The sequence below is a fragment of the Papaver somniferum genome, chromosome 7 (assembly GCF_003573695.1).
Source record: "Papaver somniferum cultivar HN1 chromosome 7, ASM357369v1, whole genome shotgun sequence".
Taxonomy (NCBI): Eukaryota; Viridiplantae; Streptophyta; class Magnoliopsida; order Ranunculales; family Papaveraceae; genus Papaver; species Papaver somniferum.
Window position 1 is genome coordinate 1,196,061 of NC_039364.1, and position 26,051 is coordinate 1,222,111.

Below are 26,051 nucleotides of genomic sequence, written 5' to 3' on the forward strand. Positions count from 1 at the left end.
CAAGATATATCTGGATTATACCTTCTATCAGACATCAATGAGTGCAAACATTCTAAATGGTCTGCCAGTAGCTACAAAGACATGCATTGGGCTTAAATTCTATTATAAATTGAGCACAGTTCAGTAAGGATTTGTTTGGAAAGAATATATAGTTCAATGCCATGTTGCCATTACCTGCATAACTCTACTCATAAACTCCAGCCATAACAATAATTTAAGAAGTAAATTAAGGACATACCTTCTGATTTATGACGACTACAAGATGAGCTACTTTATTCTCCATGACCAATTACTGATTTAAGGCAAGGAAGAGCCACATTTTATCCAAATCATTGCACTTTTCAGTTGACATAAAAGTGATAGTTATTCTGCAAATATGATCAGATAAAAAAAAACAACTATCTCTATATCTAATCCTCCATTTTTTTTTTTGATCGTGAGAGGAGGATTATATTGGAGAAATAAGAATAGATTACAACCGGACCCAATAATGAAAAACAAAGACAACTCTCAAGTCTCAATGGACTTATTGAGAGACTAAGGAGCTTTACAACAGAACCTCAAAGAGCCCAGAGAGCCCATTACAAAGTACTAACTGAAACTGTGAGATAACCAAATGACATTTGGAAATGCCCATTAAATCAGGGAGCCCATGAGAACAGATACAAACCCTAATCAATATCATTGTTACCAATCTAGCCGCCGCCAATCTCCCTGACCACAACAAAGCGATCATCAGGAACCAGCCTTTTTGCCGATTAACATCTGAAGATGAAGATTGGAAGTTTATTCAGTAACCAACACCATTGTTGGTTAAGAACTGAATGTGTGTGAGATGGGTGCAAGGAATTTATCAGTAACCAACACCATTGTTGATTAAGAACTGAAAATTTGAGAGATGGGTGCAAGGGATTTATCAGTAACCAACACCATTGTTGGTTAAGAACTGAAGATTTGAGATATGGGTGCAAGGGGATTTTGATTGATGGCTGGAGATTTTGTTTAGGTTAAGATGGAGGCTTTGATTGATGCAAATTAATTAAGGATTTCACTGATTACATAGATGAGGACCAGCAGTACCTCTAAGATGAGGTGAGATTGTAAAGGGAAATGGGGACAAACTTCTTCAATCCAGGAAGGAGACACAGGGAAGGAGAGAGCTTCAAGCTACCATGGAAACCTGATCTCCCTCAGCAACCCGGAGATACCAACTACATGGAAGCAAACCAGAAGGAACTAAAGGCCTGCTCGGATCTAGTCCAAGACTAGATCCGAGCAGGAAAAGCACAGGCGGATTTTTTATATCAAATCCTCCATTAAAGGATCACAAATCTGACTAATAAAAATCTGAATTTCATAGTTACATATCCATGAATCAAACACTACCAGACCACTGACGAAAGCAATGATATGCAGACAGATTGTATATCCATTTAGCAGTTAACTGCCATTAAACCATTGAACAAAAAGAATCAAGATTTATAAACATAGAATTAATCAAATAAGTACGTACTGCTGCACCAGAAAACCGAAAAAATTATGGAAATGCAAAGAAATGTTTTACTCATACTTCATGTTCCTTGGATCTCCGGTTCAAGCCTTGCATGAAGCAATCAAAATCCACATCTAACTTTCTAGAATGTATTCGTTTGAGATGCTCATGTTACCATAAAAAGCTTAGTTTGGTCAGCAGCAATATGACACTCTTTCCATTCTTGATCCCTTGAGGATGTTTCAGGCTTATTGCAGGGGATACTTGTCTGCCATGCTTCTTGTTTAGTCGGCTATGTTATTGAGAGACAGAACTACTAGATATTACGATTGTATTATTGAATGAGATGATTTACATTGAGAACCCATAAGGTATATATAGCGACACCATAACTTGGTATGCAAGACTAATACTTGTAAATCAATTCATACTAAATATATTGAATACTAAATATAACTCTAAACACTAAAACTTTCCATATAATATTTGTATACTCTAACACCCTCCCTCAATCTCATGGGGATTGGAAAAACCGCATGAGATTGGCCATGAAAGTTGTTGATGAAGTGCGGTGTCAATAAACGCTCGAGAATTATAAGAAGAAACGCGTAACTATTAAAAAGAATACCGATTCGAAGAACCATAACTTGCGCGTCACCATAACTTGTTTAGCACGACAGAACCAAGTGAGAAAATGACGTTGTTGGCTGATCATCAGTGACCAAGACTGGTCGTGATGGAGAAATTAGGCCGAGAAGAGATGAAAGGATCAAGACAGTGATTGGTGGAACGAGAGTGGAATGATCCTGCTGCAAATGATGGTGGTGACTGGAACAGATGATGATCATAAAGAATAGGTCATAATGCAGAGAAGGGGAAATAGACAGACGTGTATGCTAGGCTTGGACTAATGGCTACAGGAATGACTTACGTTTCGGGAACTGGTGGTCTTGGTTTAATGGATGAGCTTAGAGAATTTGGTGGGCTTAGATAGTGAACTAGGGAAGCTCAGGTGGTGGACTGGACGGGCAGTAGGATAGAATTGGAGAGAAGAAAAATAGGGGATGGGAATAATCAACTAACTGATCGACAAGAGAGGAACAATAGTCAGAGGTAGTGATGGAAGAATTTAGAGGCTCGGGATTGAATCGTGGACCAGAATCGGGGAAAACGAGAGATGTACTTGGACAGAAAGGTGAGAAGAAAAGATGATGGTGGGGTAAAATTAATGGGACAAAAGAGGTGATGGAATAAGGCAACAAGAGTAGAAGAACAATATAGCACCCGATGATTTTTTTTGTTTTTTTTTTGGTAATTGGAAAAATAATAGGATAGTTGATAATATGGTTTGGTTGGCAAATTAATTAAAGAATATAGAGGAAAGGTGGTGATGTGAAATATTGGACTAGGTGGAGAAGTGGGGTACTGGACGGATTAATGTTCTAAACAGTCAGTTGGGAGAGGAGAGAAGTTACGCATGAAAACTCAACCGAGGAAGGAAAGATGGAAACGAAGAGAGAAAGGAAAGTGGAGGAGGACGAGATGTGTTGGATGCAAATCTAATAATAAAAACTAATCATATTGCAGCGGAGGAAAGATCCGGCGGACGGTAGCATTGAAGGCTACCGCCGCCGGTTAGAAAACAAAACGAGGTGAGCAACAGGTATGGATCAAACCTTCTGATACCAAGACAGAACTACTAGATATTACGATTGTATTATTGAATGAGATGATTTACATTGAGAACCCATAAGGTATATATAGCGACACCATAACTTGGTAAAAATGCAAGACTAATACTTATAAATCAATTCATACTCAATATATCAAATACTAAATATAACTCTAAACACTAAAATTTTCCATATCATATAATATTTGTACACTCTAACATTGAGAATGCTGGTGGAACCTACTTTAACGTACAGTGCCCCCAAGGTTTTTGTTACATACTCGTATTAATTTGACCTTTTTGACAAACTATTACATGCTTTATCCTTTCATTGTTCACGTCATTTTTCACCTGTTGGCAACGATCTCTGATTGGGTGCATTGTACTCACTTTGTTGTTATCGACTATTGAACAGCTTGTGGTGTATAATCTTCCCTTACCAAATATTCTGTTTTGCTTCTGTTTCATGCAGCCATGCTTCAGTATCACGAACTATAATCTCTTAAACCTCGTTGAATTTTTTTTTTTTTTAATTTGGAGCTGCTTGAGTCTGGATTATGATATGTACGCTCAGAATTTAGTTCAATCAGAGAAATTTTGTGGATGTAGTCTGCCACAATGGACAAATAATAATCAAAATCTTCATAAAAATCTCACTTTATCACAAATAATTTCAGTGCGGTCAGAATATAAAGTAAGACATAAAGAAACCGTAATACTTACTATTCCTTGTATATGAAGCTCAAAATGCCCCGTAGATGACCTAAACTCAAACAAACGTAAATTTAACGCCGAGTTAATATGAACCTACACGCTCACAGAGTTAAAAAAAAATGACAGACTGAAAATCCACAACCTACAGGTAAAAACAATTGACTTCAAAATCATCATAACTTTTGCGTTTTTTATAAGATCAAATATGGCGTTCCATCTATGAAAAATAAAGCCTGGGGAATCATTCTTTGCGCCAAACGTTGTATAAGTTTTATACCTGCCAAAGAGTAGATTCTAATCCAGTACCAATTTGATATTATTATGATGAAAGGTAATGCATCTACATATTTAAAGATTGCTGATATTTAACAATGCACAGATATAACATACCACCTATACCAGCTCTTACGGTTTTGAATTTGAATGGCAAAGATTAGCACTTTAAAGTCACCATATCTTCAAGAGTAAAAAGAAAAAGGAAAAAAAATTAGAGTCCAAATACGAATAATAGATTCACGATGATTATAAAGCTCACCATGAAAACAAAATCCTGCCACGTTGTTTCTTCTATCTCTGCAAAGAGAAGAGAGGCATCAGAGATACGCTTAAGAAGACCAATGAAAATATAAAAGAACCAAATAAACCTTTGTCGATGGAAAGAAAAATTGAAATCATCGTAACTTTTGAACCCTTGAACCTGATCACCAAGAAAACTTGAAACAGTTTTTTTTCCCGAAAATACAATTTTTTTGTCGCTAAATTTTGTATAAGATTGATTTGTTTCTCCCTCTTCTAAATTTAGCATTAGATAGATTTGTTTCTCTTCCGGACGCCATTGCCTATTAGGAAACTAACATAAGAGTGTCGAACAACTTCGGGTGAATTTGAACACAAATTATTATTAACAATAAAATCGGTAATTCCAACTATTTTTGTTTTTTCTTTTAGATAAAGGTTTGGAATGAAAACCATGTAGGGAAATAATAAGATGCTACCAAACATTTTCGGCACTTTTTTCTTTATGTGGAAATTAATAAGTATATATTTTTGTTATTTTTTTCCTTTTTTTTTAGATATTTATTTTAGATTAATATTTTGGCAAAAAAAAGAGACTTTTGTTGGAGGGAGAGCAATATGTGTTCATAGGAGTGCAAAAGTCATAGTCAACTTGCCGATTAGGACCATTCAATATAATTTTCCAATTTAGACCAAATTATCCTTCTAAATATACCCGCTAGACACATAAAACTCGCACACTTCCCTGCACAACTGCACCCCCAAAATCCCAGGCGCAAGCTTTCTTCAAGTCTGTCTGCTTGAACTCTTTTTGATTGGCTTGTTGTCTTTTCGTTTCAGTTTATTAGCTCGTTGAAAGACAACTTAAACGCAGAGGTGGCACTGGGTACTGTTACCAAGGTCAAGAAAGCTTGCGCCTGGCTGGGATATACATATCTTTTCATAAGGATGAAATCAAATCCATCGGAGTATGGGATAGGATGGGATGAGGTATGCTTTAATATTTTTGACATATATCTGAAGGAAGCCATCATTCTTATTTCGATATTTAGTAAAGATGAAATTGGAATATATCTTTATCGAAATTGATTCTTACTGATTGGTTTTGTGCCAACTGACTGTTTTAGGCAACAAGATGATGAAGTGGATGTGTTAAGTGCAAGTGTGCAAAGAATTGGAGGTGTGGGGCTTACCAAACACGAAGAACTTACAGGAAAGGTAGAGTTTCTGATTGTCATTCCTTTTGTAAGGTTGAACTACTGTCTTGTTTGTTGGAATTTGAAGATTCTAGGTTACTGAAGTCGCACAATAGTCGTTCAACGTTAGAGATTGTTAGATTTTTTTAGTGGAAATTGTCTCTTAAGATTGCCTTCCCCTGCAGTCACAAGTCTTGTTAACTTCTTTATAATTTCACATGTTATTTGAGTATTGACAATTCCTTTTGTAGTGTTGAAATATTGTCTTATTTGTTACTGAAATCACACCTTTAGACTTGCTGTCCAGCATTGGAGATAGTTAAGTATTGTTTACGGAAACTGTCTCTTAAGATAGTCTCCCCCTGCAGTTGCAAGGCAGAGCTAACTTTTTTCAATAAATTTACCTCGCAGGGTATCTGAGTATTGATAGTCGCGTTATAATAAATTTATATTGTTATATCCTGCAGTAGGCTTTTGTTGCATTCCTTTTGTCCAACTTATCTGAGTTGGATCCTGCAGTATGCTCATGTGGTTTCGTTTTGTTGTTTAAATAATTTTTGTTTAAACACTTTGCATTGCAGGATAGTTGTTATCTATAAATCACACTTTAGATTATACTGGCAAAGATCACAGACAACCAGTATTTAGATCACACATTTTAAGAATGATCCATTATGTTTTTGTTGTAGTGCTATATATGGCATAGGTGTTTCTGGCATTGCTACTTCCTCGAATCTCTTATTCACAATATCAAAACATACCAGTAAAGTGGAGGATTGAACAAAAGTACGCGCAAGCCAATGACGAAATCCATTCAAGAGAACACCAGAATATGCTTTGTAATAAAGATGGAAAGGTATGTCTGGAATCCTTTTCCATGAATTTGAGCTTAATGTATAGACATCAATACTGGAACACTCTGATTCCCAGTCGACGACAATCCTTACCAATTTATATTCGGTAGTCTTGTAATCATAAAAGAATCCATATCCATGTATGTCATCGTTGTCTACTTCTTCTGGCATGGACATGTTCTTGTACTCATTCCTTGTTGGATTCCAAATATAAAGTTCGTGAAAGCTACTTTTAGTAGTACGTATAGAAACCAAGCCATTACATGCAGACAAAACCTCAACATCATTAAAATCTTGAAATATGGAAGTGTAATCCATCCGATTGATAAATTCACACATTGTGACGGATGATGTTGACAATGGCAATAAAGATGATATTGACTTATAATCTATATTCCGTGCATTATTTTGGGATTAGCCTCGTAATAAAACATAATTCTGGTTCGGTTTTTAATGTTACTAAGCTCATGCTGCATATTCTGAAAACTACGTCAATCAAATAGTGCACAAAAAGGCTTGTTTACACACCTAAATCGCAAAATAGACTTTTTGGGTAGCCTTAAGAAGATTTCTTGGAAAATATCTCCCGTAAAGTATGACGTTATTGTGATTGCTTCTTCATTCTTCTTTTTATTCTTCAAATCCATGTCGTGTGAGAGGATGAGGAAAAGAACAAAATAGGGTTTTCAAGTAAGTTTGTAAAACCCTAGCTAAGAAGATGAGGAGAGGAGAACAAAACATAGGGTTTTCAACTTTCTAGGACTACTGGGCTAGCCTAGTCGGCCAGAAAAGTGAGTTTTAGAACGTGCCTGGATATAGGATACGGGTCATGCAGCCAAAATAATAGAATAAATCTTGGTGAGTTGATTGGAAGATCAATTTCATGATGTGTACTTGTTTTAATCGAAGCTCTTCTTCTAGTCATTGGTCCAGAAAATCTTGGACTACTAATTCTTTTTTGAGTCCCAAGACTCCCAACTTTTGGTGATAGACATTGTCATGACTCTAACTTAGAGGAGCCAAAAGAGTATTCGTTGACTCAAGAAAAAAAAAGGTTTGAATTGAAAGAAAAATACTCATAACTTCATAATTTAGAGGAGCCAAAAGAAAAGAAAATTAGAAGATGACTAGGTTATACAAATTATTCTGACAGAAGAATGTCTCCTAGTGTAATCATTTCAAAAGGCTTTTCTAAATTTTCCCTGCTCCGAGCAGACAATGATAGCTCTGCTGCTACTTCTTGCATAGTTGGCCGAGTACTTGGATCACCTCGTAAACAGGAGAATCCAACCTTGACGATGTACATTATTTCTTTCTTCACGATATCAGCTGGTGCTCCAAGGCATGGGTCCAAGATGTCTGACAACCTTATGTTTTGCCCCACCTTACTCGATGAAGGAGATGAAAGAAGAATTTGCGAGAGCTCCGTGATAATTTCAGATGGATGGCTTCCCATAAGTACTTCTAATATGATCACCCCGAAGCTATAAACATCACATTTCTCGGTAACTTTCATTGTATAAGCAAGCTCTGCAAATATCATTATTAACCAATAAATGGTTACTGATTTCAGAAAATGGATCCAGAAGTTTTAGTTAGAAGGCTATACCTGGAGCGACGTATCCGTAGGTTCCTGCAAGTGAAGTCCAGTTGGATGAATCTGGCTTCAAAATCCTCGCTGTACCGAAATCAGAAACCCTAGCTTCATATTCAGCATCCAACAAAATATTATTGCTAGATATATCCCTGTGAACAATTGCTGGAATGCAATCATGGTGCATGTAAGCAAGTGCATTAGCTGCTCCCTTGATGAATCTTAGCCTCTTTACCCAATCGAACTCAACAGCTTGTTCCACATCTGATAAAACATTTTTCAAACTTCCTCTTTCCATGAACTCGTAAACCAAAAATGAAACTTGTCTTTTTGGATTAGAACAAAAACCCAAAAGCTTCACAATGTGCCGGTGTCGGATTTCTGTCAATGCATGAATTTCACTTTCAAATGACTTAAGATCAGATAAGTCAGAAACTTCATCAGACGAATGAAGTTTCTTCACAGCAACAACTTGACCTGTCGAAAGCTCTGCTTTATAAATGCTCCCATATCCTCCTGTTCCGATGCAATATTTTGCATCAAAATTCTCAGTTGCTTCAATTATGTCTTGGAACACTATTTTCCCATCGTAATTCCATACTGAAAATAAGTTTCTTCCGGTACTGGAAACTGTTGCCTGATCGGCAGGCATGACATTTCTTGAAGATCTTTTTCGAAGCCAAAAGAAAATGGCGAGTAGTATGAACAAAACAAAGAACGAACCAATCAATGGAAGTAGGATCACGAGCAAAATATTTTTCTTGTCTTGTTTTCTTCTAAACACAACCGGAGAATTACATGGTTTTAAACCTGTAGTGTTATCACCGCACAACCCTTTGTTGTTCATCAACGCATCAATTGGAGCATCCTTGAAAGCCTTGATATTTGGAAGAGAACCACTCAGTTCATTGTCCGAAATATTGACAGAGGTCAAGCTAAGCATTTGATCAAATGAAGATGGAATTGAGCCGACAAGCTTGTTGTGTGACAAATTTAGTGTTTCCAGTTTGCTTAGTTTGCCGAGAGATGACGGTATCTCTCCAGTAAACTCATTGTAACTAAGATCTAACAAAATCTGTAACGAATCCAAGTTTCCAATCTGGGGTGGGATGCTTCCACTAAAATTGTTTGTGCACAGATTTAAAGATAATAACTGCGAGCATTCCCCAAGTTGTTTTGGTATTGACCCAATGAGTTTATTTGTTGATAGATCGAGATATTGAAGGCTGGAGAATTTTCCAACTTCAGAAGACAAGCTACCGGAAAGTTGGTTATTACTTAAATCCAAACGAATCAGTGAAGACAGATTCGACAACTCCATAGGAATTTCTCCTACTAAGTTATTTGAATTAAGATAAAGTTCACTTAAACTCTTCAACTTGCCCATTTCAGATGGTATGTTACCAGTAATATTATTCCCTGAGAAAGATAGAGCTGTCAAACTTGGACAGTTCCCCCATTCTTTTGAGAGTTCACCATACAACATGTTGTTTTGCACGCGAAACCTATCTAGAAATGGATACACGTGAAACGCTTCTGTCAGATTATCAACCAGCTCATTCATCGAAAGATCGAGACTTCTGAGGCTAATGCAATTTCTAAGACTTCTTGGTATACGACCCATAAAATGGTTACCACTTGCCACAAATTCTTCGAGTGTTCCACCTCGACATACATCTTGAGGCAAATAACCTGAAAACTTGTTGTCACTCAAATATATTACTCTCAGTTGTGTTAGATTGTTGATTCCTATTGGTAATAAACCGGTTAACTGATTCCGAGTAAGAGATAAATAAGTCAAATTTATCAAATTACCCACTGATGCAGGAATCGAACCAGTGAGTTTGTTCATGAGCAAAGACAAGGTATCTAAATACCTAAGATTTCCAATATCCTGAGGGATGGCACCGGTGAGTTGATTTTGACCAACTGATAAAAGGCTGAGGCTAGCCAAACGACATATAGAAGTAGGAATTGGACCAGATAAATAATTCTCTGACAAAGTCAAGATCTTAAGAGAGTGTAGCCTTCCTATATCTGTAGGAATGATGCCAGAAAGGTTGTTATCCCATAGGTAAAGAGAGCTCAGTCTAGTCAGATTCGTTAAAGAAGCAGGGATTGAACCATTGAGATTGTTTGATTACATATATAAGATGGTAAGAGACTTGAGCCTACCAATTTCTGTAGGAATGATGTCAGAAAGGCTGTTTTCAAATACTGATAAATGATCCAAATTGGTTAAATTACATATTGAAGTTGGGATTGAACCACTAAGATTATTGTCGTACAGAACTAACATGGTAAGAGAACTTAGGCTTCCAATATCTCGAGGAATGGCACCCGAGATTTGATTCTGATAAATTAATAAACTTGTCAAGATAGTGAGATTGCATATAGAGTTAGGCAGTGAACCATTAAGCTTATTTCTGTACAAAAGTAGATCAGTTAGAAAATATAAATTGCCAATTTCATGAGGGACAAATCCACTAATTTGATTTTTAGAAAGGTCCAACGAGCGCAGACTTGTGAGAGTACCTATATCTTGAGGTATGATGCCTGAAAGTTGGTTTTCATATAGATAAAGACCCTCTAACCTAGTCAAATTGGTTAAAGAAGCGGGGATCGAACCACTGAGATTGTTGGCGGACAACTCTAAATCTGTAAGAGAACTTAGCAAACCGATATCTGGAGGAATGACACCCGAGATTTGATTTTCATACATTAGTAAACGCGTCAAGTTAGTCAGGTTGCATATAGAAGAAGGGACTGGACCATTTAGATTGTTTTGATACAAAGCTAAGATAGTAAGTGAACTAAGTCTTCCGATATCTCGAGGAATGACACCGGAAATCTGATTTTCAAACACTGCTAAAACATCCAAGTTGGTCAAATTGCATAGAGAAGTAGGCAATGAACCAGCCAGATTGTTCTTGTACAGCATAAGATCAGTGAGAAGAGATAAATTGCTAATTTCTTGAGGGATGGATCCACTAATTTTATTTTCAGAAAGGTCTAAAGACAGCAGACTTGTGAGCAGACCTATTTCTGGTGGAATATGTCCCGAAAATTTATTCGAAGAAAGATCAAAGGAGGTGAGTTTTGTAAGATGACTAATTTGTGATGGAATGGTTTCGAAGAGTTGGTTCTGGCTCAAGTCAAGACTAACAAAGTTAGTGAAAGATGAAAAATTGAAACTATGCAGTGTACCCTGTAAACTCAAACCTGTTAAGCTCAATTCCGCAACGCTACCCTTGTTGTTGCAAATAATTCCAATCCATTTACAAGGACTCGTTGTACTCGCAGTAGAATTCATCTTCCAAGAAGAGAGAAGAGAATGATTTTGGGTAGTAAGGGTTGATTTCCATTTCAAAAGAGCATCTACTTCTTGTTCAACTACTTGTACATGTTGTTTTCTCTGAGTTGATGAAAAAGAAGAACCTGAAGCAAGAAGAACACTGGTAGATGAAACCATCAGTAATGGTAATACTAGTAAAAAAGTATCAAAGGAAAGTTTTACTGGCTGTGACATTTCAAATGAAAAAGAGTTATGATTTTTGGCTAATGAAGACAGTTCAAATGATGATGAACTAATGAAGTAGAAGAGGTTCTTATAAGAAGCCCTTGTTTTATTTAATTTCTAGTCAAGTGAATATTTTGACTCAAAGATCTCATTTGGATAATTGGATGTAAGAATTATGAAGCATATTTTCTTCTAGTGCAATAACTGTAAGAAGTGCAGTCTAACCACCCCGACAAATATAGCCACCAATAGATTTTCTTTAGACCTGCAATCAACCTACGTTCCTGCATCATAAAACCAATGAAATTATTGAATTGTCTTCTCAGTTATTGCGTTCTGAAGAAAATTATTGAATTGTCTTCTCAGTTATTGCGCTCTGAAGAAAATTTATGTACTGCTGGTTGAACAATTAATATGTGACATGTCTACTTCCCACCAAAAATTGGGTCCAGTGGTATAAATTGGTGGAAAGAAAATTCTGGACAATTTAGTGACGATAGTGATGGTATGATGCTATAGATTAAGAAGGCAATGTTGATGTGCAGACAATTGCACTTGGTAATACATTCTCCTCCAAAATTAAGTAGGTAATTAGTGTTGAAATATATTTTTCTCCAAAATCAAGAGAGTGAACATAAAAGTATATTAGAATTTTTAATAATAACAACCTCAGGATCTTAAAGTATACAGACTTTAAGTTTGTTCACAGACTTCTCATTATATTTTACAGTCATGACAGTGTCAATCATGCACCCAAGGTTTGGGACCATCTAATATATGAAACGAAATATGTTGCCGCAATGTGAAAATGTGATGGGTTAATGGAAATGATTTGGAAAAAAAAGTTGGAGAAAGAAAGTTGGTTTAATTGAAAAGAGAAGGCTTTGATTAATTTGAAAATCAAAATGTTACAGAGGAATTTTAGTGTAGCTCTTAGGCTCACTCTACTTACAATAACAGTCACTTGATTTGCTTAGCTCTCGCTCTTACTTCACTCACTCCACTCACTTGAGTTTTGGATGGTTTGCAAATGACCCGGACTTGCCTATTTATAGGCAGTGAGTGACCGACCAACAACATTCTAGTTTACTCTAGAATTGTACATGTGACCTTTTTCCCTACTTTACTGACTATGAAAGAAATTACTAGAGACGGAATTCTCTAGATATTGACCGACTGGTCTAGCTACTTTCTTGTAGGGCTAGCCTAGATAATTCTAGAACTTCTTCGTGTAGAAGCTTACTTAACTTGACTGATCAAAAGCCTCACTAGATTTCTCTATAAGATTTATTTTATAGATATACTTAATCAGGATCGTGAACTTCATGATAATCACACAATAAATATGCAAGAATAGTGTATGAGAAATACCTTAAAGCGCAATCCTTAATATGTGATCGATCAATCTGGAACAGCGGTAATATCTTGTGGATGTTATGGTTTCTCTCTCTTGACCTTAAGCATAATGAGTAATTCCTTAGATACAATAGTAATGGTTATTGTTTCCCTTTCATAGGTAGAGAGGACCAAGTTTACAGGGTTTTAGTATTAGACATTAGATCTCGACCGTCCATCAAGGAAAAACATACATAGGATACTAACTCCTTATAAAACCATGGAGAATTTAGCAATATCTTAAATATAACCAGATTCTCACATGGACCCAATAAAAATAATTATCCTATAAAATATTATCTTACCTTCTCTAGACGGGCCTATACATGAAGACAAGCCCACTGGAATTTATCATCATCTCCTGGCTGGGTAATCTAAGATTATTCTATATTTACCAATCACAAATTACCAAGTATTTTTAACAAAATCTACTATTACTAGTTAAATCTAGAAGATGATGAAACCAAAACCAAAATCTAGCAAGGTTTTGGGTTTACACTTTACAAATGGAGACATTTTGTCTTTGTTCACTTCAGTAGTCAGAGCACTGTTTTTAATGTCAAAGAGATACAATGGTGGGACTGACCCATACCTATTCAGAACGTGAAAAAATTAACAATACAAATTTGGGTGATTCATCGGAAATCATTGTAAATCTGATGTAATTCAGTCAGACTATCTGCTCAATGAAATCTCGTTTCTTAGTCAGCTGAAATTTCTAGAAATCACAAATGTCATTAGCGATTTTCGGTTATAATTGTTCTGGTATTGGAGATTCAGAAGTTTCATAATTCATATGATGCAATGATCATGTGTTTGTTTTTTGGGGGGAATTTCTAAGCAGAGAAGAGAAGGGTCTCAAAGTTAAATGCCTTAATACCTTAAGTCCTTTCAGCTTTGGTAAGAATCAGCAGTAATTCCCTTTTGTTGCACCTAATAACCTGTATGCTCAATTTTTGTTTCCTTAGTCATGTGTGACTTAATGCTAACCAATGACCATATTGTCATGTATCACAGTATACCAGAGGCTATCTGTTTTGAGCTGCCCTCCACCGTTCATTATCAACCTAGCTGGTCACTGGAATTAAGGTAAACGCTTAGCATTGGTGCATGAACTGTTACTGTTTTCTATTATCAGGGTAATTACTCAAAGTTCTAATGGTTCATTTAGTAACTAGTCATGGATAGTTATCTACAATAGAGAAGTGGGGAGTAGTTAACTGTTAAGTCCCAAAATGAACATAAAACCACCTCTGAAAGAAGGTCATTGTCTTTCTGGCTTCTGTAGATTTTTACTTAATTTCGACATAAATATTGGCTAAAATATCTTTGAACCTTGTTAAACTAAAAGATATTTCGAATCGATATTGAATGGTTTTTTCTTTTAAAGAAAAGAGAAAGCAGCACAACAACGCTACCTACTCAGAGGAACCATGGGGTTGTCATCTGGGATGTGACTAGCACCAAAATGCCCCCTATCAGAGTAATTATAGTTATTATAGTTACCCGTTGAAATATTGTTTTGAATAGACTGTAAAGCTAACAAAAGAGACTTTGGATCAGGGCCTTTCCGGTTGAAGTCTGGAAGAAGAGGCGAATTACTGGATAGCCTGGCTAAGTTGGCTGCAGTGGCGTTTTGATGTGGTGCAAGTTTGATAAGCTTGCCTAAGACAAAATCAATTGTTTCTGAACTCCTGACATTGTGTTGCGTTGCAAGTCTTTGAAATCTTTCCTGAACTTGTATTTGATAACCTATCTGAATAGCTTTGAAACTTTTTCTTCCTCTGCTGCAAAGTCAATATTGGTTTGGTACATTTCTTTGCTCCAATTCAGTGCTAGATGAGCTCCTCTGCTTGCTCGCTGTGTTTTGCTGAGACCGGTTGTAATTTTTTTGATGTTTCCTGCTCCCATGCATTGACCTGTGAATACCATTTCCAAAAAAGAAAAGTTAGTATAAGATGGAGAATCACTATTAGCCAAATTATTGTGAACTTCCAAGATGTATATGCTAATAGTGATTCCGAATTTTTCTTTGTTGCTCATTGGCATATTGCTAAACCTTATGGTCTGAGTATTATAATTCTCTTGATAATAGAGATTGTTCAGAATATGCTCAGGGTTGTGATTCACTCTTGAAAAGGTGCAAAGATGTTGAGTGATTTTTAGAATAGTGGAGGAAGCATTAGGAGTTATGTTTCTGAAAACCAAATCACATCTAGCTTTCCAGATGAACCAGCATATAGTAGCAAAGGTAGCATTCCAGCTAGCAATGGGGTTGTTTGGTAGAAACTACTTGTTGAACCAATCATGGAAGGAAATATAAGAACTAAAAAGTTGATGATTCTCCTCAAACAGAGTGACCCAAACATCAGAAGCAGCTGGGCAGGACAAGAGCACATGAGTTATGTCTTCTGGAGCATTCTTGTATATGTTGCATACATGATCAATGTAAGATATGATATTAGCATACTTGGCATTTGTTGGCAGAATTCCATGCCCACATTTCCAAGTAAAGAGATGAATAGCTGGTGTAGTATCAAGCTTCCAAATTTGATCCCAAGGTGCTATGAGAATGTCATTAGCATACTTGTCAGAGATTTGCTTGTCATAAAGGGATTTGACAGTGAACTTCTTATTATGGGTTAAACTCCATGTGATAGCATATTCAGTGTTAGGGTTATGATTAGTTTGGAGAATAAGGTTTTGAATATCTTGGGTAAACCAAAGATCTAGAATATCCCTCCATACATATTGAAAAGTTGATTGACTGTTTTGAGACTTGAAGGGCATTGAGTGGGTTTTCGTAAAATATTAGGTAAGTTTTGGATCCATCTATCCTCCCAAATATGGATGCTATGACCATTCCATATCTTTCAAATATATTATTTTTGGATGTAGGTAATGCCTTCCAAGATTCCTTTCCATATCCAAGAGTCCGTAGTCTTTGACTTGGTGTCCATTCTAATGACCTCTTGATTAGGCTACTGAGAAGATTTCATAGTGTTGCTCCATAGAGAATTTGGATCTTCAATTAATCCCCAAGCAATTTTTGAGATCATAGCCATATTAAAATATTCCATATTATTGAATCCCAAACCTCCTAGCTCCTTTGGTTTGTTGACAACATCCCAAGCAACGTAAAATAACCCTTTTGGTTTGTCTTGTTCCTTATTCCAGAAGAAGTTTCTTTGTATATCATTTATCTCTTTGCAGGTGCGTTTTGGAATCTTGAAGCAGTTCATTTGGTAGATACTAGAAGTTGAGGTGACTGTTTGGATCAGCGTAACTTTTCCAGCTGTAGATAAATCGGTTTTCCATCCAGCAAGTCTTTGTTTCAATTTATCCACACAAGGTTTGAAGACTTGAACTTTTCTTCTGTTGGTGAAAAGAGGGGAGCCCAAATACTTATCTGTGTTGCTGATCCTTTGCACCTTCATCGTATTACTTATTCTATCAGCAATATCTTGAGCAGTATTCTTGCTGAAAAAAATTCATGATTTATCAAAGTTGATTAGTTGTCCAGAAGATTGACCAAAGTCTTGAAAGATCTTGATAAGATTGTTACAATCTTCCATATTGGCTTGCATAAGATCATGCAATCATCTGCAAAGAGGAGATTGTTAATGGGTGGAGCTTCAGTGCAAATCTTTGTTCCATGTATAAGGCCTTGAGATTCAGCAAATATCAGGTATCTTGAGAGAGCTTCCATGCAAAATAAGAATAGATAAGAAGACAGATGATCTCCTTGTCTAAGGCCTCTAGTTGGTTTGAAGAAATCTCTAGGTGAACGATTGACCAAGAAAGCAAGCTTAGTGGTGGAGATGCATTGGTAGATTAGGTTGCACCATTTGGTACTGAAGCCCATTTGGATCATGACTTTTATGAGGAAATCCAAATTGACCCTACCAAAAGCTTTGGCCATATCAATTTTTATGCCAATGGTACCTTTGGCTCCGTTCTTCCCTTTTCTAGTGTTCATATGATGAGTAATTTTATGAGCAATGGCTATGTTATCAGAGATTTGTCTACCATGGATAAAGGAAAATTGGAATGGGGATATAAGCTTTGGTAGGAGGGGCTTGAGTCTTTGAGCAAGAAGTTTGGATATGATTTTTTAAGTAGTGTTGCACAGGGAGATGGGTCTGAATTGAGATGAAGTACTAGAGTTTTCAGTTTTGGGGATGAGGGAAATGAATGTTGAGTTCATCTCCTTAAGAAGATATCCAGAAGTAAAGAAGTTTTGGACCATATTGATGATATCTATACCAACAATCTCCCAGTTAGCTTGGAAGAAATTTGGTGGGAAGTCATTTGGTCCTGGAGACTTGTCCCCTGCCATGCTGAAAAGAATATCCTTGATTTCCACTGCATCTGGGGTTCTTAGTAAGTTACTATTCTCCATGCTGGTTATAGTGGTGGGTATGAAGTTTATGAGAGCTTGGTTTATATTTATAGGTTCAGCTGTGGCCATAGTAGCAAAATGGTTGGTGAAGCAAAGAGCGACTTCCTTGTTATTGTGGAGCCAAGTACCATTTTCATGTTGGATGGAAACAATTTTATTCCTTATGTATCTTTTCTTGGCTTAGAGGTGAAAGTAGCTGGTATTTTTATCTCCAAGTTTGATGAGTTGATCCCTGTTTTTAGTCTTCCAGAAACTTTCTTGAACATTTTGCCAATGTTCCACCCTTTTCTTAGCCTCCTGAATATCTTTCCCTCTAGTAATGTTAAATTTATTCTTGGTGATCCATTCCAGTTGTTGAAGACTATCTTCTAGATTGGTCTTGATGTTGCCATATATATCCTTATTCCAATTCTTTAATCTGATTTTGATGTCTCTTAACTTCCTAGCAATTTTGATAGCAAGAGATCCATTTTGTATGGTTTTCCAACATTCATCTATGATTTCTTTGCAATCTTCGTGATATAGCCAAGGACCGAAGAATTTGAAGGGGATATGTCCTTGCTTCCAGTTAGGATTGGTATTGAGGAGAATAGGGTTATAATCAGAACCAATGGCTGGAAGGTTAGAGATGGTTGAGTTTGGGTATATTTCAAGACAGTTTTCAGTAGCTAAGCCTCTGTCTAATCTTTGATCTGTGAGATGAGAGCATACTCTTATGTTGGTCCAAGTAAATGGATATTCAGTATATCCCAAATCAGTAAGATTAGCTGCTTCTAATTTCTCCAGAAAGATGTTAGCTTCATAAGAATCAATAGAATGTTGACTGAACTTTTCATGATCATGCAATACAAAATTTTGATCACCCATTATCAACCAAGGAATCTTATTACTTTTATCCGTATTTTTTATCATTTTCCAAGAGTGAATTTGTTCCAAAGTTGTGTAAGGACTGCCATAGTAACCTGTGAATAACCAAGGTTACCCTATAGTAGGATAAACAGTGGCACTAATATGGTAGTTTGAGAAATCTTGTATAATGAACTTTATATTGGTTTTCCAAGCTAAAACAAGCCTACCAGCAGTATTGGATTTGCCTCTCTGTTCTATAAACCAAAAACTAGTGACACCTATATTGCTAAGGATAAATTTCAGACTCCTAGATTGTTGCTTGGTTTCAGATAGAAATAAAATATCAGGATTGTGTTTTGTAGCATATTGTTTAGATGTCTGCTAGTATTTGGCTGACCTACGCCTTGGCAGTTCCAAGCCATGACAGAGTAAAATTTCCAGAAGTAAGAAACATTAGGATAAGTGAAGATGGTGATTAAGTATTCCAAAAAAGAAATACTATGTATGACCATGTTCTTAGTGTATGTGGTATAGCTATGATAGAGAGTTAACACTAAATGGATCTTAATATTGATAATGAAAGACACTATGCTATGAGTAAATTGTATAGAGGTTGTAGGAGATACCTGCTGGATTAGGAAAGGATTTACTCCCTCAAGGTTGCCAGTAGTCATATTTGTCAGCTGGTCTTCCTCCATTTGCAATATTTGAGTATTGCTCTTCTTGGCAGGTTGGTTTTGGTCCCATTGGTGAAGAAGATGATCAGAAACACCAGGAGATATGAAGAGATTTCTTTTTGGATCAATCAATTGTGGATGAAAGTTAGTATCCACAGCCTTGAATTTAAGTTCCTTCTTTGTTCTTTCACATAAAAGCTTTCTCTGGTTGTTGAAATCTTCATTGATTTGGTTTTGAATATCAACTAGAGAGGGAATGGATTCAAAAATATTTTGTGTTGATTCCTTGGTATTTGGTATTGGTTGCTAATTGTGCTTTTTGGGAAGATATTTTCAGGGTTGATAGTATTTTCCAATCCATTCCTAGAATTTGGCATTTTCTTCTTAGCCGCAGTTTTGATGTTGATATTCTTTCTTTTCATCATTTTATCCTTGATTTTGTTACCATCTATGAGTTTTTTGTGTTTCTTTAGACAAGTAATGGCTTCAAAATTTGTAGTTAGAACTCCTCCAATGATGGGTTGGTGAAGACCATCTTTTAAAATGATATAATCCTCTGGCCCATCAAGTTCTTCTGAGTTATTCTTCAAAATGATCTGTCTTGGGGATAGTCTCATTTTGATGGAAAACTCCTCAGCAGCATCCCTATCAGTGTAAAGTCTTATTTTGATAGTGTTATGAGGGACAATGGTGTTTGACTTGATTGGGGTGTTGGATGTAGATGGGTAGGAGTTATTGAGATTGGATGGGTGGCTTTTGGGTGTGGCTTTTTGTGGTAGTTCTTCCTTTTCCTCACAAAGAGGGCCAGGATGATCTAGGATTCTACATACTTTGCATAAAGCAATGCCATACAGAGCATATGACATTTCAATCCAGTGAGAGATGGTTGGGGTTTCATATGCGTCAATGCCATATTTTGGTTCTCTAGTAACATCAATGTTTAGAATAACTTCTATATTCTTTTTCTCTTCATCTCTTCCATAAGCTTTCTTAGCTTCTTGAAAGATTCTAGCAGGTATGATGATGTTTCTCATATCAGGAATGATATGTCTTGGAACTCTTTTGACCAGAGCCCAAATCTTAACCCTGTAAAAATCTGCTTCATCAATAAAGTCTGGTCCAGCTGGTGGGACTTCAGTTAAGACTATAAGTTTATCAAAAATTCCTGTAGTTCCTCCTTTTCTAAGCACTTTGTAATCTTCTATGCTGGTAAGCTTGATATAGTAATAGTTCCTTTTCTTTTTCCAAAGGTACACTTCATCATTTCTTCTAAGTTCCCAGTTTGAGCTAATAAATCTTGAGATAGTTCTGGTTTCATGAGAAACTTTACTGCAGTATCTCCCAATGAAAACCCATTTTCAATCTTCCATCTTTTTAGGCAGAGTATTCTCAGCATTGATGAAAACTTTGGATAAGAGATCTTCAGGGATATTTATGGAGGAATTCATTTGTTCCACTAAGTTTTCAACTTGATCTGTGGATTTAGCTCCTAAGGAGGAAGCCATGGAATGGGTGTGACGGTAAGAGTAGTACTATAGTTGAGCACTTTAATTTGAATTTGTTGGTGTATGTAAGAAGTGTACTCTGGATAAGATTTGTCTTTTAGATGTAGTTGGGGTTGCTGATGCTCTACAATCCAAATGTAGTATGAGTTGAAGTACAAGTACCACGTGCTATCCAAATGCTTCCAGTGTCCATGATATTGTGGTCTGCTGACTGGGTTGGTGTTGTTGATTACTGGCAAACCTTGTGGGATGTACCTGTCAAAATACCATTTTCTATCGCAAGACAAGATATATATGTGATAAAGAAATATTGTATTATGATTTCTAGCTAGTGATGTTGAAGTTGCATGCTTTATAATCAGAAGTACTGTTATGCTCATCAATGAGGCCGTGATAAGGACTATTCTCAGTGTTTTGTCCTGGTGCTATGACATCATGTTGGTAAGAGATAAGTGAAGCAGTAAGGTGTCAGGAAATGAGAAAAGAATACCATAATGGAAAATTTATACTTAGCTTTAGATGGTGGCTGAGGTTACCATCAGTGTCGCTCATAGTGTACTTGGTAGTAGCAAGCACTGAACTTGTAATTGCTCGTTAGGATAGAGCCGTTGAGACACTAGAAAACAAGGCTAACGGCTAGGAAAGAACAGAGATAAGGAAGGAGGAAAAAAAAATTCAGGCAGATAGGAGAGAAGGAGTCGTACAACATCTTTGATCTTCTTTTTGATTGAAGAAATCTTTATCGATGTTGAATGATATCTGTCTTAGTTATTGACCGACATATTTAATCCATCAATTAAGTACAACTGGATTCTTAGTTCCCATATTAAGTATGCTTTTGATGGAAGCTTTCTCTTTGTTTGTTGGTGGGGTTAGTTCTTAGGCATAGATTGCCCCTTGCACCTATTGGCCTCTTAAATCTTATCTCAGCAAATGGTCAACAAAATGAAAATTTGCAAGTTGTGATGAAACTTTTGTCATAAGATCTAAATTTAAATCCAACCACAAGAAGTTAACTATTGTCACTCAACTACTGTACAAACACAATGGCTTGTAATAAACAAAGAAATATTCCCCTTAACACTTCGGTGCACTATAAATATGGAAATCTAAGATAACTCACAAAGCGAACATATCTTTGATGTGTGCCCTTAGTCAAACTGTATAGAAACTAACATGTCTTTCAACAAATATTGGAGGTCCATTGCCTCCAGAAAATAATAGTTGTAGCTAGAATAGGTGAAAGTAAGGTACTCAAAGTCTTGTTGTTCACACTAAATTGCACTCAGATCACAGGAAGCTGTAGCTAGCTACAATCAACCACACAAAGCCTTTGACATTTGTGTCTGTAGACTAAGTTGAAGCATATATCCCCATCCAAGACCTCTTGCTGGTGGAGCTAGGTTGCAGATTTTGCTGACTGGAAAATAACTAAAAGTCTTCCAATTCAAACCAAACAAGATTTTGTTACAAGTACACTTGTACTTAACTAGTGAATCCTAAGCCAAGATCCAAAACTATTCTTCTTTTAAAATGTCGCAGCGAGTAAAAGTTTCCACTGATGCTTTACTAGTACTGTTGGCATTGCTGTTACTTTCATCTTATGGTGTTGTTCTTAAGCAAGATATTCTTTTTGCTGATCCAAAGCCTTGTTAACCAAAATCATTCTCTCCTCTCTTCTTGGAAGCTGAGTTCTACTGCGAGTACAACAAGTACTCCATTCAAGTGGCTTGGAATCACTTGTAACAATGAGGGAAGCGTCGAGGAATTGAATATATCAGGCTTGGGTTTACAAGGTACATTCCATAATTTCAACTTCTCATCTTTCTCCAACTTGGTTAGTCTTGATTTGAGCAACAATGAAACTCTTCGGAACCATTCCTTCCCAAATCAGTGATCTTCCAAAACTCACCTACCTTGATTTCACAATTAATAAACTTTCTGGACATATTCCACCACAAATAGGTTCTCTCACAATTTTGCATTATCTAAACCTTTCTCAAAATCAAATTAGTGGGTCCATTCCTAAAGAAATTAGCAATTTGCATTTTCTTACTGATTTAGGGTTGTTCACAAACAATTTCACGGGTTCCATTCCCACCTCTATATGCAATCTGTCTAACTTGACCAGTTTGTCGATTTATGAAAATCAAATCTCTGGTGTCATTCCTCGAGACATCGGAAGGCTAAGTTCTCTTACTCTCTTAGATTTGTCAACAAACAATATCACTGGTTCAATCCCCACTTCTATAACCAATCTGACTAGCCTGCACACTCTTTACCTATTTGAAAACCAACTTTCTGGCATCATACCTCGAGAAATTGGTAGGCTAAGGTCTCTTATGTTCTTAGCTTTGTCCAAAAACAGTACCACTGGTTCAATCCCTCCTTCATTATGTGATTTAAACAACTTGAACTCTTTATCAATTTTTGAAAATAACCTTTCCGGCACCATACCTCTGAATATAGGAAAGTTGAGGTCTCTTACCATGTTATCTATGCATAATAATAATCTCATTGGTGCAGTCCCTACTTCTTTAACCAATCTGACTAGCCTGGACACTCTTTACCTATATCGCAACCAACTTTCTGGCATCATTCCTAGAGATATAGGAAGGCTACACTCTCTATCAATCATTGGTTTGTCCCAAAACGATTTCACTGGTCCAATCCCTACTTCTATATGCAACTTGGTCAACCTTACATTTCTAAATGTTGGAAGAAATCAACTTACTGGTGCTATCCCTCAAGATATTGGAAATTTAAGGTCTTTAGGTGCCTTATCTATGGAATTGAATAAACTCACCGGTTCAATCCCTGCTTCGATAGGTAATTTGAGTCTTTTAACCTTTTTAGCTCTTTCTGGAAATCATTTAACTGGTTCGTTACCAATAGGATTCAACAATCTAACGGGGCTGACAGTATTATTTTTGAGTTAGAACATGTTTTCTGGTTATTTACCACAGAACCTATGTCAAACTGGAAGACTTGAAGAATTTGTATCAGGTAATAACTTTTTCACGGGTCCTATACCAAGAAGTCTTAGAAATTGCACCAGTCTTGTATTTCTCGGGTTTGAAAATAATGAACTGGTAGATAATGTAACAGAGGCATTTCACGTGTATCCATATCTAGATAGGTTTACTGTGCAATACAACATGTTGTATGGTGAACTGTCAAGAGACTGGGGTAATTGTCAAAATCTTACATTTTTAGATTTCTCAGGGAACAATATTACCGGTAGTATACCATCAGAAATGGGCAAGCTGAAGATTTTAAATGAATTTTGTCTTGAATCAAATTACTTAGTAGGGGAAATTCCTGTGGAGTTGTTAAAACTGTCCTCTCTGATCAAGTTAGATTTGAGTAATAATCAGCTTTCCGGTACGTTGTCTTCTACAATTGGGATGTTATCAAACCTCCAATATCTCGATCTATCAGCAAATAAATTCACCGGATCAATACCCAAACAGCTAGGGGAATGTTCAAACTTACTCTCTTTAAATTTGAGTAGAAACAATTTCAATGAAAGCATCCCGTCCCAGATCGGAAACTTGGATTCATTACAAAAAAATTTAGATCTTAGTTACAATGAGTTGAGTGGAGAGATGCCATCAGCTCTTGGAAAACTAAGAAAACTAGAAACACTAAATGTTTCCCACAATAAGCTCTTCGGCTCAATTCCATCTTCATTTGATCAAATGCTTAGCTTGACCAGTGTCGATGTTTCCCACAATGAGTTGATTGGTCCTATTCCAAATATCAAGGCCTTTGAGGATGCTTCTATGGATACTTTGAGGAACAACACATGGTTATGTGGTAATAACTCTAGAGGTTTAAAACCATGTAATTCCTCGGTTTTTATTGGAAGAAAAGAGGCCAAGCATAATAAACTTGTGCTAGTAATCCTACTTCCTTTGTTCGATTCCTTGTTTCTTTTATTCATACTCTTCGCGATTTTATTTGGCCTTCGAAAAAGATCGTTGAGAAATGTGGCACCTGGAAATCAACCTAGTGCTACTAATACCGGAAGAAATCTATTTTCCATTTGGCATTACGATGGGAAAATAGTGTTCGAAGATATAATTGAAGCAACCGAGGATTTTGATCCTAAATATTGCTTTGGAACGGGAGGATATGGGAGCGTTTACAAAGCAGAGCTGCCAACAGGTCAAGTTGTTGCTGTGAAGAAACTTCACCCGTCAGAGGATGATTCTGAGATATCTGATCTCAAGTCATTTGAAAGTGAAGTTCAGGCATTAACAGAAATCCGACATCGGAACATTGTGAAACTTTTTGGTTTTTGTTCTAATCTTTAAAGGAGGATCTCATTTTTGGTGTATGAGTTCGTGGTAAGAGGAAGCTTGAAAAATGTTTTATGCGATGGGGAACAAGCTGTGGAGTTTGATTGGATAAAGAGGGTAAGGTTTATCAAGGGAACAGCTGATGCACCATGATAGTACTCCAGCAATAGTTCACAGAGACATATCTAGCAATAATATCTTGTTGGATTCTGAATATGAAGCTCGAGTTTCTGATTTTGGTACGGCCAGGATTTTGAAGCCAGATTCATCAAATTGGACTTCACTTGCAGGAACCTACGGATATGTTGCTCCAGGTATATGATCCAACTGAAAATTTTACAATTTACATTTTTCTGAAGTTAATTAGCAATTTCACATCCATTTATTGGTTAATGATGATGTTTGCAGAGCTCGCGTACACAATGAAGGTGACCGAGAAATGTGATGTTTATAGCTTTGGGGTGATCATATTAGAAGTCCTTATGGGGATCCATCCATCTGAACTCATCACATTGCTCTCGGAAATTCTTCTTTCATCTCCATCATCGAGTAACTTGGAGCAAAACATAAGGTTGAGAGACATCTTGGACCCATGCATTGGAACCCCAGCAGATGTTGTGAAGAAAGAAATAATGTATATCATGAAGGTTGCATTTTCATGTATACGGGGTGATCCATCCACTCGGCCAACTATGCAAGAAGTATCAGTAGAGCTATCATTGTCAGCTCAGAGCAGGGATGATTTCGCAAAGCCTTTTGAAATAATTACACTGGGAGACATTCTGCTGTCATAATAATCTGTGTAACCAAGTCATCTTCTTATTTTCTTAAGTTATGATTATGTCTTTTTCAATTGAAATATTTTCTGTCTGTGTATGTGGAGTGTAAATCTGAAAGTTGGCTACTAACAGGCATGTCCTACACGTCCTGTCTTTATGTTGCATCCGTGTTTGTTAGGGTAAGACTTTAGAGTTACAGCAATAGAAAGCTGGATGTTGTGGCTACAGAAAGATTGGGTCCGTTAAGTAAAGGAGATAGAGAAAGCTAAAACAACTCATATATATAAGTTTGTTTACAGACTTTTCAATTAGTATAAGATGGTTTATAAACAAAGACTAAATTGTAGAGTCATGACAGTGTCTATCACCCAAAGTTGGGAGTTTTGGGACCATCTATATATATATATATGAAATCTAATGTTACTAGTTAAATATCGAAAGACGATGATGGAATCAGAATCAAAATCTATTATGGTTTTGGGTTTACATGTGGAGTCTGTGTTGACTTCAATAGTCAACAAGCAGGACAATAAGAAACTTCCAATGATGAAACTAATTCAGAGAGAAATGTCAAAGAGAAAA

General features: G+C 36.5%; 2 protein-coding genes and 1 pseudogene across 2 annotated transcripts; 1 reads left to right on the forward strand and 2 right to left on the reverse strand.

Moving 5' to 3' along the window:
* Nucleotides 1-7,478: 7,478 nt before the first annotated feature.
* Nucleotides 7,479-9,988, reverse strand: LOC113294216 (MDIS1-interacting receptor like kinase 2-like). Its single transcript, XM_026542622.1, has 2 exons — nt 8,054-9,988; nt 7,479-7,974 (listed from the first exon to the last, which is right to left on the reverse strand). The coding sequence occupies exons 1-2, from the start codon at nt 9,888-9,890 to the stop codon at nt 7,586-7,588; spliced, it is 2,226 nt and encodes a 741-aa protein (XP_026398407.1). The 5' UTR covers nt 9,891-9,988; the 3' UTR covers nt 7,479-7,585.
* A 190-nt stretch (nt 9,989-10,178) lies between these two features.
* Nucleotides 10,179-11,510, reverse strand: LOC113292689 (probable leucine-rich repeat receptor-like protein kinase At1g35710). Its single transcript, XM_026541565.1, has one exon. The coding sequence runs from the start codon at nt 11,508-11,510 to the stop codon at nt 10,179-10,181; it is 1,332 nt and encodes a 443-aa protein (XP_026397350.1).
* An 11,374-nt stretch (nt 11,511-22,884) lies between these two features.
* LOC113292697 lies at nt 22,885-25,484 on the forward strand (annotated as a pseudogene).
* The last annotated feature ends 567 nt before the right edge of the window (nt 25,485-26,051 follow it).

What these genes read in the sequence shown, in the direction of transcription:
- LOC113294216 (XM_026542622.1), bottom strand. Translation starts at nt 9,890, where the DNA reads ATGAACAAACTCACTGGTTCGATTCCTGCATCAGTGGGTAATTTGATA. An exon ending in CTACGGATACGTCGCTCCAG is followed by an intron (nt 7,975 to 8,053) that starts GTATAGCCTTCT and finishes TGATATTTGCAG; the next exon opens with AGCTTGCTTATACAATGAAA.
- LOC113292689 (XM_026541565.1), bottom strand. Translation starts at nt 11,510, where the DNA reads ATGGTTTCATCTACCAGTGTTCTTCTTGCTTCAGGTTCTTCTTTTTCA.